This window comes from Notolepis coatsorum (genome assembly GCF_963971535.1).
Source record: "Notolepis coatsorum genome assembly, chromosome: 8".
In the NCBI taxonomy this organism is placed as follows: Eukaryota; Metazoa; Chordata; class Actinopteri; order Aulopiformes; family Paralepididae; genus Notolepis; species Notolepis coatsorum.
Window position 1 is genome coordinate 130005982 of NC_140172.1, and position 16258 is coordinate 130022239.

The 16258-nt window shown below is 44.7% G+C and overlaps 1 protein-coding gene across 1 annotated transcript; it reads right to left on the minus strand.

The window, feature by feature from the left end:
• Nucleotides 1-417: 417 nt before the first annotated feature.
• On the minus strand, nucleotides 418-11036 carry cln5 (CLN5 lysosomal BMP synthase). Its single transcript, XM_084320219.1, has 4 exons — nucleotides 10788-11036; nucleotides 9808-9982; nucleotides 8092-8317; nucleotides 418-5210 (listed from the first exon to the last, which is right to left on the minus strand). The coding sequence occupies exons 1-4, from the start codon at nucleotides 10892-10894 to the stop codon at nucleotides 4723-4725; spliced, it is 996 nt and encodes a 331-aa protein (XP_084176345.1). The 5' UTR covers nucleotides 10895-11036; the 3' UTR covers nucleotides 418-4722.
• Nucleotides 11037-16258: the final 5222 nt, after the last annotated feature.

Below are 16258 nucleotides of genomic sequence, written 5' to 3' on the forward strand. Positions count from 1 at the left end.
TTTTAATATCCTCAAACTAAATCCTCAATTTGAATAAAGTGATTAATCTGATTAAATTAGTTTTATTTTATTAAATCAACTTTATATAAAAATATAACAACTCGTCAACATAAATGAATGAATGAATGAAAAACGTTTATTTTTGGACATGTTATTCTCCATATTTCTCCAAACTCACGATATCTTGTTCCGTCGAACCAAACAATCATAACAAATAAAAAAAACATTAAAAGAAAAACATTAAAAAAAGAAGGAATTATAAACAAAAGGTCAAGAGCAATGCGTTTGGTTAGCAGACATGTCCAAAAAAGGAGTAGAGGGAAGCTAAGCTTATTGATCCCTACCCCCTTACATTTATATTTGTTCTTCCATTAATTTGACTAGATATAACATAATTTAGTGTATTACAATATAGAATATACCCAATAAGGGCCTGGTTGGTACGAAAGTGATGGTGACGTCTTGATTAGATGGAGTGCCGAGTGCCAAGCGGATGCAGATACGCTACATCATTTATGATAAATGTTTTATAAAAAATTTTGACTGGTCATATACTATAATATTAGTGTAGCCTAATCTTTATCTGCAACTTTGAAGAAAACCCCCATTGGTTTAAACATAATGAATAGACGCATAAAAAAAAGATATAATTCTTTTTTTATAAAGAATTAAAAATTCAAATGTTGATTTAGAATTCGAATGTCAACATTATGATCAAAGCTTTGAAGCATTCGGTACATCCCTACTACATTTGGTTCAGTGTCAATATTGAGTGAGTGCTCCAAGTAGTCCAGACATACCATACAGGGTCCACGCAGACTAAAGTTATGCAATAACAGACCTCCGCATTGGTCCATGTAGGCATTTCCGCTTGTACCCAGTGTGCACTTATAGCTTGGCATGTGCGTCAATCGAAGGAGATTGGTGGATCAAGTGCTGACCCAATAATTATATGAATAACGGTACATGTACTGTATAGTAAATGTTTTGTAAATGAATAAATACAGGCTCTGTAAATTTAAACAAATACCCTCCCCTGGCCTGAAACATCGTGTACCTTAACGTATAGAGAGATCCATAAGGCAAACAAAGTTGACCAGAGTTGAGATTTATTTTACATACACAGGATTATAACGCTCAACTCACAAGACTTGGATTCATAACATTCTTAAAGGGGCACTTCACCAAAAAAACAATGCCGATTTATTATGCACATAATCTCACACACATCCAGAAATTCAAAACAGTTTTGCACACTTCATTTAGTTTGACAGGTTTGTTTGAATATGGCCACCAGTGATGTCATCTGGGACATTGAATCCCTGTGTTGCTAATTACAGCACCATGCAACGATGTAAATGGACAAAACAGCAATACCTCGTCTTATAGGGACCAATTCAAACTAATCCACTCTCAATAACTGTCAAACTAAATGAACGTGTGCAAAACTGTTTAGAATTTCTCGATGTGTGAGAGATTATGTGCAAAGGTGCCCCTTTAAACACGCAGCATCAAAAAGGGGAAATCCGGTGCGGCTGGGTGGCGCAGCGGAGATTGCGCTCGTCACCAATGCAATAGACTCCGATCTCGAATCCAGGTGTCAGCATTGCCTCCGGCTTGGGCCAGTCGTCATACTATCTCAATTGGCAGAGGTATTGGGTGGAAGTCGATGGGCGGGGATTGGACGTTGTGGACAGCGACTCCTACAGGTCGGTTGGGGGACGCCTGCACAGCAGAGACAGGAAGTAGCGTGGGTAGTGTGAGCCTCCCATGCGTTACACCTCGCCACTGAGATTCAGACAACTTTATTGATCCCGCGTGGGGCAATTCATATTTGCAGCTTCACCAACAAGCAACAAAGACAAACAACAAAACATCTCAACAACAGCACGGCAAATAAAAAGAGAAACACTCCATGTGATACACAATCCAGCAAAGTAAAAGTAAAAACAGACAACCAAGTGCAAAAGGCTACTTAAAATGACTACCGTCTGTGTTTAAAAGTCTGATAGCCGAGGGGACAAAAGATTTGGCGTAGCGGTTGGTCCTACTTGGTGGGACGTCATAACGGCGGCCAGAGGGCAACAGTGAGAACCGCTGAGACAGAGCATGGAGGGGTTGATTAATGATGCTCGTCCCCTTCTTGACCACCTGGTCCGTCCAGAGAGAACATAGGTCTCTCTGTTTTACTCCAATTATTTTGGAGCACACTCTCACTATGTACTGTAGGCTGTTCCTATCTTTAATGGACAGGCCACTGAACCAGCAGATAAAAGAAAAAGTTAGGAGGCTTTCAACTATAAAAAGTGCTCAAGATCTTCGCACTAACATTAAAAGAGTTCAGCTTTCTCAGCAGGTAGATCCCTGCTGATCTTTTTTAACAATACTCTGTATTTAAGTTGAACTTCAGTTTACAGTCAAACACAGTTCCCAGGTATTTGTACGATTCAACAATCTGGACATCCTCGTCGTGAATTACACTAGCTACACTGGCTTGATGATCGGGGTTGTGTCTGAAGTCAATTATCATGTCCTTAGTCTTGGAGACATTGAGGTCCAAGTAATTCTCATCACCAGTGGCGGCTCTGCCACTAGGGGCGCACGGGCGCCGCCCCACCTGCTGTTAAATCAGAGAAGAAGAAAATAAAACTTTCGTTTTATAGCCCTATAAATAATATAAACATGTTTAAAATGAATAATATTTACTCATTTTAAGTATGTTTGTATTTCCAATGCACAATATAACGTTATTATCTAAAATAAAAAAACACTCGTTTTCCTGAGCAGGAAGTGACGTTTTTTTTATTTTTTCGTATTTCTCGGCCCGGGCTAGACACGATAGCGCTCTGAGTGCGCGTCACAGTTTGATCGCTGTATCCGTCACAGCCAATCAGTGCATAACGCGTTGTGCGTTGAAATATGACTATTATGTTGGAATCCGGGCGCGATTTGAAGCGGTCTAGCCAGTAGCGTCAAGAATTTCTGTAGCCGCATTTCGCAGAGACGCTCTCTGATTGGCCGACGCCAGTATTTTTTTCCGTAGCAGAATTTCACAGAGACGATCTCTGATTGGCCGAATCCAATTTCTAATGTTCCAATTCTAGCTTATTCCTAGGTTGGTCCATTGGTGAGAGATAGTTGTGTTGTTGTGTTGTTGTGAGATGCAGGCAGCAGAGCGTGCCGTGACTGCAAGTTCTTTAGACTGTTAAGCTTAGGCACTCTTTCAAAGTTGGTTAAGGTTAGAGTTTGTCTTAGAGCATGGCGATAGAACGCCAGGTAGTTTGCAGTCTGTTCGAGCGGAAATGGACAAAGGAATGAAGTACTTGTGTTGTGTGGTAACAAGCTAACACTTGGCTAACAAGCTATATGGCGGATGCAGTCTGGACACAGTGGACAGTGGTCTGGAATACATCAACAGTGGATTATACACTACTTTATCAAGGCAAGCCCTCCTGCCCTGGACGTGTCAACTAAACAGTGAGTCTCTCTCTCTCGCTTTTGGATTGAAAATACGTGGATTATGGCTTGTTCAATATCGTCTATGTTTGAATGAATGAATGAATGAGAACTTTATTAACAGATTGCAGAATGGGTACAATACAGTACGGCTCAATACACACAATTGTTAAGGGGATGCAGACCAGAGAAAGACGTTTGTCTTATCAGGGTCCCAGTTTTTCGATTCATATCGATAGTTTAATAGCTAGCCTTGGCTCGTTTAACAATATGCAAAATATGTGTACAGCCCTGTACTCATACTGAAGTTATTCTTGGTATATAATAGGTCTGATTGTGTAACGAATCGATTCCACGTCGCGCTGTGTGTGAGAGAGAGAAGGAGAGAGGGAGAGATCTGCGTGTGTTTGGAGACGGAGCGAGTTTTGTTTCTAACTTTTCTATTTATATATTGTGTTTCAAGTTGTGAATTAGACTATACTTTATTTGACTGGTTGTGTGTTGTTGTAGTAACAGCTGAGCGACTCGTTCATAAGAGCCGATTCATTGCCGTGAGCGTGAGTCGAATCGCTCACGTCTTGCCATGAGTCGGTTGCGTGGTACTGTACATGTTTGCAAAATGTTTGGTATAGCGCCCCTAGTGGCGAAGCATCCACGGGCCGCCACTGCTCATCACACCAATTCACACCAAGAGTCTGCGCTGTCTGGTGAAAAGATGAGACAGGCTGCCTCCTTGTGTACCGGAGGGGACACGTGATGCAAGGCTTCTATCCTCCCTACGACCGACCAGTGGGAGGCATAGTCGAGCAACGTTCAAGACAGGGGAGAATTGGAAATACGAAATTGGGATGGGAGAAAAATAGAAAAATAAGGAGAAAAAGTGGATAAAAAAGGGGGGGGGAAATCCACACTCACAAAAGTACATGTTTTTTTTAATGCATAGCAGCAGACAACATGTTTCAGCCTCTTATTTGTGGATTTTACACATTGACACACACTTTATTTCACCCCTTTAGACAAAACTTGGAATGTACTTGTTACAAGATTAATAGACCGCCCCCCCTTAGACCTAACAGTCTTGAGACCAGAAATAACTTGACGATTCACAGCATGGGGTCTCAGTCTAAATGTGCAGCCTAATTCAGTGCATTCTTTCAGCAGTGTTCACACTGTAATGCAAAAGCGTGGAGAGAAAAACAATACAGTAGGAAAGGAAAATACTGATATAAAACAGTGCAAGAAAACTGGACAGCTTTAAGTCGCAGGTCAGGGCAAAGGCACCTCCTCATATAGGACTTGTATATAGGGATACTTCATCGGCAGATGCCAATACTCAAAGTTGTAGTACAAGTAGAAACTCTTTTCCAACACAACCTTGTCATAGACCTGCAATAGACTTAAGCCAAATTCCAGTTTTGACTGATGCGGTCTGAAGGGGTAGTAGAATTTGAGGATGTCCGCGGCCAGCTGACTCGTCGAGGCCTGTCCGAATATGGTGCTGTCGTTGCCCAGGTAGGTGGGCTCTCCGCTATACAGGTAGATCTTGGTGTATTTGGTCGGGGATATGCTGGAGAGATTGGCTCCCAGCTCAGCTATCTTCCTGTACACGCGGTGGACGAACTGGGAGCAGTCGTAGGACTCGAACCACACCGTGGCGTTGGGGCTGCGCTCGGAGCGCACCGTCCACGTCTCGTAGTAGATCCCTGTCCTATTGTCGTCATTGATCCACCGGTACAAATTGTGGAACTGTTTCCCTGGGGATAATAACAGTAATTATTATATATTAACTTGATCGATGGTCAAGTGATTTAGCTTGCAGATAATTCTGTTCGAATTAAATTATTATTATAATTAATTGTTTTTACAACACTGGTTGAAAAAATTGTTAACACTTTGACTGCCGGGAACCGTCTTTAGACGTCTTTGCTGGCCATGCTAAAGTTGCCGGAGGACGCGTTACGTCGTCCTTATATCAATATTTCAAAAATCTGCGATCGGATTCATATGTCCCCTCCGCTGGCCTGAGATCCACCAGCAGGACCCACTGAGCTCTCTGGCGGTTCAGGAGCGCCATCTGGTGGCCGATCGGCGCAATCGCCAAACAGGATGTTGCATAGAGGTTGTCCTAGACGTCCGTAGTACTTCCGGGGCGCTCGCTATAGGTCATGGGACTCTGGCTCGTCACGCTACACGGTGATCGATTGGCAATAACTCGATAAACAACATGATTTGGACGTATATACCATTATACAAGCTGGAGATGGACCGGGTAAAAATATATCCCATAATGATAAGATTTCTACTCTACGATGATCGCCCAACGGCGCGCGGAGACTGGGTGAGTTTCAGCGTGTAACGTTACCGTCTTCGATACTAACTGCTATTATCAACATTTGACCCACATTAGATGATTGGTATAACGCTGCCCACGGAATTATAAACGCCCCCTCGCCCATCCGGTCAACATCAGATGACGTGTAGTAACTTCTAGAAGTACGTCTAGTTGGAATTTTTTATATCGCGCTGATTGCCATCAAACTGTATTTCATCATCAATATAATGCATTTGGGGCTATATATCACGTTCTGGAGAAAGCTGCAGAAAGAGATGAAAACATACTTATACATTAGACCATACTTTACTATGAATATGTGAATGAAAAAGTTTAACGTTGCTACACAATGAACAATACATATAGGACTTTGAATGGGCCCTAATAATGGCAATGTAGCAATAGAATTTAAAAAGTTATAGCCCTGCAAAGAAGGGGACTTTCTCCATAGACAAATAGCGCTGGCAATCTATGGTATATCATGAATTTAACCTTAGGCAGCCAAAGTGTTAATGGTATTATTGCAATAAGGGGTATATGACCTGATAAGCATATATTGCTTCTTCTTATTCCTTTTCGGACAAAAGTCTACTTTGTTTATTATTTTATCTTACTTTATAAAAAAATATATATATTTTCACAGCAAATTATCTTTGTATTATTATTTAAAAGAATTACAGTTATTTGGGCGGCTACGTGGCGTAGTGGGCAAGGCGCTCGCCACGAAATCTGGAGACGCTGGGCTCGCCTGTTCGAGCCCCGCTCTCCACATTTGCTTTCAGTTTAGCTGGTCGTCCGTACTAATACACATTGGCCGTATTAGGGGGTGGGAAACTGATGGGTGGGGATCGGGCGTTGTGGACAGCGACTCCTACAGCTCGGTTGGTGCGCCTGCGCAGTAGAATCAGGAAGTGTCGGGGGCAGCGTGAGCCTCCCACGCGTTACTCCTCGCCACTGAGAGATCGAGCTGCGCAGGTGAAAAGATGCGACTGCCGTTACCTCAAGTACCGGAGGGGACTTGTGCTATGTATGACTTAGTCCACATTGCAGCCGGCTTGTGGGAGGCAAGAAACAGCGTTCGTGACAGGGGAGGGTTGAATTGGATGATACGAAATTGGGATGGGAGAAAATATAGAAAATGGGAGAAAAAGTGGATAAAAAAAAATAAAAATTACAGTTACCGGTATTTCTTGTTTAAATATATATATATATTTTTTTATATATTCTATTATTTTTAGCATTTTTACAGCTTTTTATGGTCACGCAGGACCGATAGAGGAGAGGGAGAACGGGATATGTGGGTAAGACATGCGACAATACCGCCGGGTGCGGGAGGCACCCCGATATATATAAACTATTCATTCATTAAAATGTTTGAAGATTACATTAGATGCTCTCAAGAAGAAAACAGCCATCCAATATGGACTTTGGAATCAAATGATCGTCAATAATGTCATCAATAGTGATGTAGCATGATGTAAATGATGGGGACTGAGTAACTGATGCTTCACGAAACCGTTTCAAGGGTCGACATTCTGAACAGACTGCTAGTCTTCAAAACAGAGACTGGGAAGCCCAAGCCACCATCGATGTAATCACTCTTATGTCCTCCTAGTTTCTGCATACTGTATGAACCATGTCAGTCGAGAGGTAATAATAATTCATTACATTTATATAGCGCTTTTCTAGACACTCAAAGCGCTCCCCACAATGTAGGGTGGAAATTGCCTCCTTCACCACCACTGGTAGCACCCAACCTTGGGCTATGCAGGCTCAATGGCTGCCTGTTATGTACCATGCTGCTATTAACTGTGTGTCTTGTGTTCCAGGTGATTGCTGCCAATCACCTAATTGAGAACCACCTGCAGTGGGCTTAAAAGGCCCTCCCCCGCCCCACACAAACTATCTTTTCTGCTTGAAGACACGGTGGCAGCAGTGTCTTCCCCTTCCACCACAATTAACCCTTTGTTTGCAATAGTTGTAGTAATAAATATATCATTTTTGGTTTAAACTTGACCTTTGTTGTCTGTGTCCCTTTATGTTGCTTCCCTCTGAGCCAGGGTCATAACACTGCCATACACTGGCTCAGGAGACAGGGATTGATACCAGCCAATTAAGGGGAAGGGATGATTAGGTGGCCTTGATTTCAGAGACCTGATTGGGAATTTGGCCAGGAACATCGGGGAAACCCCCTACTCTTTGCGAGAGGCATCCTGGGTTCTTTAACAACCGAGATTCAGTCAGGACCTTGGTTTAGCGTCTCATCCAAAGACAACTAAACAACGCCGGCATCACATTCTTACCGGTGATCTCTCCCACTTTCTCCAAGGTACCGTTCTCTGACCAGTGCGCATCATCTATGCCGCTGAAGAAGCAGGCGGCTCCCTGGTTGCACCAGAAGGGGGCGCTGATCTCAGGTCTGTGCTGGGGGAAGGTGCAGTTGCCCAACTGAAACAGCTCGTACCACTCCATGGTGAAGTTGACGCCCGTTTGAGAACTGCTGAATCCGATGGCGTCATGCATGATGTGCTGTCAACGATAAAGAGGAGTTCAGTTCGGTTGTCCCACAAGGGGAATTCGACTTGCGATATAGCACAATAAGAACTGTAATAATATAATACAAATACAATATAAATACCATGAGAATCCACACAATAAGAATCCATTACAATACAATAGGAATCCATGCAATACAAACTCATTAAGGTATTTTGACAAATTCCACCTTTAACAAACATTGCATCTCCTGTCATTTGGATATTGCACTATGCTATATTGGGATTTTGATCAAATTCAGGTGACTTGTTCAGCCCTAATCAAAACCATTACACAAAATCATGTGCATACAGATCTACAGTAGTTGGTAAGGGGGAGGTATTTTTCTTAATTTCTTGCGGTGTGTGGGAGTGAGATAGTAAAGTATGTGCCATGTTCTACAAAGCACCCCTTTCTTGTCAGCCTGTTCTTTCTCCCCATCCCCCTCCTCAATAGAATGTTGAATGAATGAATGAAAACTTTATTTAACAGATTGCAGAATGGGTACAATACAGTACGGCTCAATACATACAATTGTTAAGGGGATGCAGACCTGAGAAAGACGTTTGTCTTGTTTCCATCAGGGTCCCCCATTTTCAATTCATATAGACATTTATGACATACACAACATACATGACATTTGTGGCATAGGGACATATAGGTATTTAGTACTGATACATTTGTGACATAATCGGTATTCAAATATACAGTACTGTTACCCCTAGATCCTGACAGTCACAGAGTATATACATATGATGGGGAGGGGACTGTACATTAGGAGGGGGTGGGTGGGTGGGAGAGAGATATACATACGGCGGGGAGAGAATATATACATGCGGTGGGGAGGAGACTGTCTATTAGGAGGTGGTGGGGGTTTTGGGCATTTACGGTGGCCAGTTTCGAATTGCAGCCTCCCGTAGGTGCTCTTTAAGAGCGGTTTTGAATGTGGGCAGGGATTCACATTCCTTTACAGCTTTGGGTAGGGCGTTCCACATTGTTGTGGCATAATTGCGAAACGTGTTTAGTCCCTTGTTTGAGCCGAATCTGGGTTTAACATGATTTGTTGAGCTTCCTCTGGTGTAGTGGTTGTGGTATTCACTGACCTTTGGGAAGTATTTTGACATGTACATGGGCACCCCGGTCGTATAGTGTATCTTGTAGACCAGGCCCATTGCAAGTTGCTGTACTCTGTCGTCTACTCTAAGCCATCCTAGGTTGTCAAAGTGGGCAGGGGTGAGGTGGGTTCTGGGGTTCAGGTCAAGTAGTAGTCTGACCAGTTTGTTTTGTGATGTTTGTAATTTTGTTTTAAGCGCCTTTGAGGTGCTTTGGTACCATGAGGTGCACGCATAATCATAGTACCCTTGAATGAGTGCTCCTGCCAGAGTCTTCAGGGTATTCTTGTTTACCAGAGAGGAGATCCGGTACAAGAATCTAGTTCGTTGGTTGACTTTTTTTATTACATTGGATGCCATTTTGTTACTCACAAATTTCCCCAACACATCTCCAAACTTGAACTCCCAAACTGGAGCTTGCAGTCGATACACGTAAATGACATCCCAGTCCCTTATGTAGGGCATGCGTCCATCTCTTTCTCCAGTGGGGCAGAAGGGGTACAGGGCTTTACAATAAGAGTCCACAACAGGGCGCTTTTCAAACCGCCTGTCGATGAAATGACATACAAACTCACAAGCAGGCCATACATAATGTCCAGGGGTGGAAAATAAATCAAGTACCATACATAAGTAAAATGTTACGGTACTGTACTTGTACTTTACTTGAAAAATGCCCTTTATTGAAGTAGTTTACACATACAAAGAATTTGATTTGGTCATTTGGTGCAACATTAGACAGACAGACAGACGGTAGAATAAAATAGAATATAATACAATTATAAAATAAAATAGGCCATAGGATGTGGTCAAGTATATACACTAATTGTGTTACTTCTGAGAAACTTGCTTTGCACACAAACATGTGATACATTACATAATACATTTCAAATTTAAAGCGGGCCAACATAATCTGAGGTCAAGCAGCGCTAGTGGATCATCACAAAGTACTTCATATCAACGATAGAACACTATTACACATTGGAATACAAAAACGTTATTGAATGTGTATTTTTACTTTAGATATTTCAATATCAGCACATTCAATATCAAATACTTTAGTATTTAATACATTTTGAGTTACTTGTTTTGCCATACAGGTAGTACTAGTGCCATAACTCATTGGCCACTGTTGTAATTTAATGAAAATTGACATTCACCTGTAGTTTGGGACCAAGATATCTGCAATCGAATACTATTAATTAAATCAGGGTACGTTACTTCTGTACTACTGCGCAATGAGGAGAGCATTCACCTGACCAACAGAACCAAAGTGTGACTGTTCTCAGCAGCTCAACTTTGGTGCCGTTTCTAGCCATGTCACACGATAAGAGAATGAGAAAAGTGCATCCTACCTGTACGGAACAGGCCATTCTTGCTGTCGACAGTCGTTCCCTACATTTGCGATAACTTGGAAACAAAGAAGAAAGTTTGCACACAAAATAGCCCCCGTGTGTCTCATGTCAGATGAACGTCTTCTTGCACAAATCCTGTACAAGTGGCATAATAATAAACAGCACAGGTCAGGAGGAGGAAGACATGTTTCTTGGTAGATGCTAGATCACACGGCCCGGAAGGACATTTTAACGTTACATTTATTTTAAAAAAAAGTTAGGTAGTGGGAGTGCTTAAGATTAGGTTAGGGGTATGTTTATAGACTGTTAAGGTTAAAAGTATGACAACTTGCGGCTTTGCAGCTTGGCCCAAAACCGACGACCCCCAACAAAACGCCGATGTGATCTAACATCATGTCCTCCAAACAAACCTATGCTTCAAACTACTTCCTATTTAAGGTCACGTGTTGGTCACATGGTTTTGTTGATTAGCGACCACAAGGTAGTCTGTAGGGAGATGGTTATACTGATTTAGATTATTAGATTAAATGTAGTGGCAGACTCTCATTGCACAAGTACATACAGTACAAGGAAATTAAATGCACCTACGAGAGACTGCAATTCGAAACTGGACCCTGTAAATGTCCTAACGCAACCCCCTCCAATATACAGTAAATGTCCTATTAAACCCAGTAATACACGAGACCCTCTTCTTGGGACCAAGTAAGGTTTAGTCGATAATCCAACAGTTACCCTCCTACCAACCTCCTCCAATGTACAGTTTCTTCGTCAAATGTATATACTCTTTTTTTTCTTTTTACTCTTCTTGTATCACAAACAGTACTGTATTTGTAAATCTGGTATGTCATCATTTAAATCAATCTATAGATGTAGCAGCAGTACTGTCTGTCTGTTATGATGAATTGAAAATGGGGGACCCTGATGTAAACAAGACGAAAGTCTTTCTCTGGTCCCCTTAACAATTGTGTGTATTGAGCTGTACTGTACTGTACTCATCCTGCAACTGTTAATAAAGTTTTCAATCAATCAATCAATCAATCAATCAATGGACATCGAAAGCGATAGTAATTGTTGTGAAGGGCCAGATTAAACCGAATATATATATTTATTTATATATATATATTTAATTGTATTTGTATATTCTCTAATATTCCCTGATATCCCTTGTATATTCCTTGTACAATATGCATTGAATATCCATTCTAGCCTACTGAACATCCCATAATAGTCTCCATTCTACTATTGGTCGAGACCTTGGTGCCAGGCTGCCATACCCCTCAGACCCAGTGCAAACGTACCGATCGACATGTACGAACAAGTCCTAGTTCCGCGTAGGAATTTGGCTACCGCACCACTAATGGGACTATTTGTTCATAGTGCGTATATATACTGCGCTACTAAAGTAGGACTTTCTTTTCAGTCCAGTTTCTTACCCTCCAATAGAGTCACAGACGTAAAGCCTCCCCGCGATGCCACGTGTGGGAGTAAGGCCAAGTTCGCCTACCATCGGTATTGAGACATCGTGTATATTAATATTTGAATAGTCATATTTGGCACTATATCGTCGAGTTGGACGTAGTCTATTAAGCTAATAATAGTCTGTTAATATATAGTGCTTCGTGCGGTGAGAATACTACCGTAGTCAGTACCCCATCGTTTCGGGCAGAGAACTGGCTGCTTACCCAGGGTGGTTGACCCTATGTGAAGCTGCACCCGAGGAGCCCCAGAGCCGACGAGCGAGTGGACCTGTATACCGGATTATTCTACCGACGACAGCCCGCCTTCCCAGGCACGGATTATGCTTTGGATACTTTGATTATTCTATGGATAAAGACCCCCGACACTACCGTGTGTTGGAACCCCCCCCCCTGGAGAGGACACAAGGTGAGGAGACGCTCTGCAAGACGAGGTCTCTCCACATCTCTCCCCCGTGGACCGGAGAGAGCCGGCCCACAAAGAGTCCACCTGCTTTCATCTGTGGTCCAAGGATCGCCGGCGCATTGAACGGCACTACAGTGGGTTCTCCTGGGATACCCTTGGCCGGACGAGGCAGCTGGATTCTACCCCCCCCCCCCTCCTACTCCTGTCGGCTTACAATCGACCGGATTAACCCCCTCTAGTGTATCCAGCCTATAATCATTAAAGTATCATTGCTGTTATTCCTTAACTATTCCAGGTCGTATATTTACCACCTGCGCCTTCAGAGATTGGACATTATCTATTGATATACCGACGAATACTCCTTGCCATAAAAGAGCATACTATTTCAATTCATAAATGTAATTAAGTGATTAAGTGTTTAGTCTACACACCATCGCTGTGTAGGCAATAAAGACTTGTTTCTAATTCGTACATTTGTGTTGGATCCGTTTCATCTACGTGAGAGTGTTCATGATAATATATTTATGCCGTGTACTGGGTGGCCGAATATTAAGTACAAAGGTAGTGGTAGTAAGTATCATATCTAGTAATACAGTCAGGGAATTGTACCCCTCAGTTACAATTGGTCCTTCGAGCCGGATGGTAATTAGTGTAATATTAATATAGTGTTATTAATATTGAAATGGCCTATTATGAACACTCCACGAAACGATCCTCCTAACCAACGCCCGCAGCGCGAACGACGGCTCCCTCAGTACTTAGAGGCTTACGCTGTCAGTCAACAACCTAGTCTTCTACTAACAGTAAACGCGGTAAAACTAGAAAGTAAAAGTATGTCTAACCCCAACGCCCAGACTACCCCGACCATAGAGGCCCCTACGGGCTCTAATGTAACTGACCAAGTTCACGGTGGGGACCAGTGGGAACCAGACATGACTTCACACCCCGCCAGTACTGAAGAAGTAGTCCCCGATGAGTCCCGGGAGGAATACAACGCTACCGAGAGAGAACTCGGCACGGAAGAAGACGGGGAGAGCACCGTGGAGATAGAGCTCCAAGGCTCCGCAAGGAGTACCCCGAGGGAAGGCTCCCCTATACAACCGCCTTCTCCCAGCGAGGCAGAGAGGACCCTACAGCAGGCATTCCTCGTCAGCCTGAAAGCCTCTACTGAACGCGATAGACTCCAGGGTGAACGCGATCGATTGCAGATACAGCAACGAAGCGAACACGAGCAGATACGTCTAGAAATAAGACGCATTCAGATGGAAGAGAATGTGGCCCGAGAACGAGCCGGTGCTCAACGGGACGCAGCGCGCGACAGACAGCAGTCGCAACTAATAGAACAGCTGATCAGACGGACAACACCCTCTCCCTCCGCCAGAGGCTCCAGGAACTCGTCTAGACACACCTCCAGGGCGGCATCCCCTAGCCGAGTAAACAACCCTGAACTTGACCAACAGACGAGGTCTATACCCCCCACAGACCACCTCCCCCCACCGGTCCAAGCGAGACCTAGCAACCGGGAAGGAGCAGCATATCCTGTGGAGAGGCTAAACCAGAGACTACAAGCACTGGATGACCTAACTGAAGACGAAGAGGAAGAGGAGGAGAACCGCGCCCGAAGACAGCACAGTACTCTACCGGACCAGGAGGTCCGGTACAGCCCAGGCTATACTCCCGCGGAGCTGCGCTACAGACCCCCGACTCTATACACGGGTGAGCACGACGCACGACCCGCACCGAGGAACAGCACCTGGACAAGCGGGCCATGGTACACTGCCGGTACCAGCCCATACCAAGAAGCGGGAGGAGACTCGCCTAGGAGGCCTCTCCCCCAACGCTCGCCGATGTATCCACAGTCAGCGTCATACATTGGCACGCCTATGGTACCCGACTTCACCCAAGAGAACCGGGCCCAGTATACAGAACTCCGCATGTGTCTGGAGACCATGTTGGTGGATGTATTGGATGAACGCCACAAATACGCCATCCTACTGCAGCACTTAAAGGTGCCCCGCGCACATAATATAGCGCTCGCCTACGCGACTTCCAGCACAGCAGCGCTGGTAGCATTGGACCAGAGGTATGGGCGCATATGGGATTACGTGATCCAGGAGATCCGACACATCGACCGCTTACCCCCAGCAATAGACAATCGAGCACTGGACGACCTGTCCATCAGAGTGCAGTCCCTGGTAGGGATGTTGGGAGCGCAAAGAGAGAAGGGGAAGTATGAACTTTACGCCAACTCAAATGTGGAAAGGATCCTGGAGAAGCTGCCGCCCGCTCGTCAGGAGCGCTTTAGGCGGCAGAGGGACCACAGAGACCCGAATGGCCCCGAACCGAACCTCCTCGATCTAGCAGACTTCCTGGCGAGAGAAGTCAGCAGCCTACGGCTAGATACATTCGGACGGAGCACCCCTGGCTCCAGAGAAGGAACCAGACGACTAAATGATGGAAGAAGATCGGTGACTGTGATGCACCAATCGGAGTCAGTACCGAGCAGCAGGAGCCACAGTACCCCCTCCAGAACGGAGAAGTGGAAGATAGTGTGCCCCTACTGTGAGAAAGAACACTGGCTAGCGCAATGTGACTCCTTCCCCAAGCTGAACGCGGAGGAAGCAGGTCAATGGATAAAGTCCAACAAGCGCTGTTTTCGCTGTGCGCGCTCACACATGGCAGCCGAATGCCGCTTAAAGAAAAGGTGCACCAAGTGCGATGGAGCCCATCTGGACATACTTCACGACAGTAACAGACGGCGCCCTTCACCTGCACCATCCAGCCGCAAAGCGAGCGTCATGTACATCGATCCCGCCAGCAGCAGTGGAGCCCGAGTACTCCTAAAAGTAGTGCGTGTGACACTAAGCTACCAGAATAAAGTCCTGGACACTTACGCCGTCCTCGATGACGGGTCAGAGAAGACCCTGCTGCTCGCCTCCGCTGCGGCCCAGCTAGGGCTGCGGGGAAGCGAAACCCAAATGACAATTCGGACAATAAGACGAGATTTGAAGACGATAAAGGGCGAGAATGTCTCATTCTCTATCGCAGCAAGCGGCCAGCCTGAGCGACGGTACCAGATTGCAGACGCTTTCACCAGCCAAGAAATAGGACTGTCGCGGTACACATACCCCGTCGCCAAGCTGATGGAGAAATATGCACATCTGCGCAAGTTACCGATCCCGCTCATAGACAATGCTATGCCGACCCTGTTGATAGGCTCCGACCATGCAGACCTCATTGTCCCGATAGACCGGGTTCATACCGGACCCCGAGGCTGTCCTGCAGCAGTCGAGACCCGTTTGGGATGGACTCTCCAAGGCCCGCTCGCCAAATCTCTCAACCGAAGTACAGCCATTAGATGTCTCCACTCCCGAGTCACAGAGGGAGAAACCGCACTCCTGCAACACGTAGAGCGGCTATGGAGCTTGGAACAAATGCCCTTTAAGAATGGAAAGAAAGACATTCGCTCTAAAGATGACATTTACGCCATTCACCTCCTCGAGACAGGGACCAAGAGAGTCCCGGTCAACGGCGTGTTAAGATACGCCACGCCACTCCTGCGGCGAGAAGGAATGCCTACTTTCCACGCC

What these genes read in the sequence shown, in the direction of transcription:
- cln5 (XM_084320219.1), bottom strand. Translation starts at nt 10,894, where the DNA reads ATGAGACACACGGGGGCTATTTTGTGTGCAAACTTTCTTCTTTGTTTC. An exon ending in GAGATGTGTTGGGGAAATTT is followed by an intron (nt 8,318 to 9,807) that starts GTGAGTAACAAA and finishes TATCGTTGACAG; the next exon opens with CACATCATGCATGACGCCAT. An exon ending in GAAAGTGGGAGAGATCACCG is followed by an intron (nt 5,211 to 8,091) that starts GTAAGAATGTGA and finishes TATTATCCCCAG; the next exon opens with GGAAACAGTTCCACAATTTG.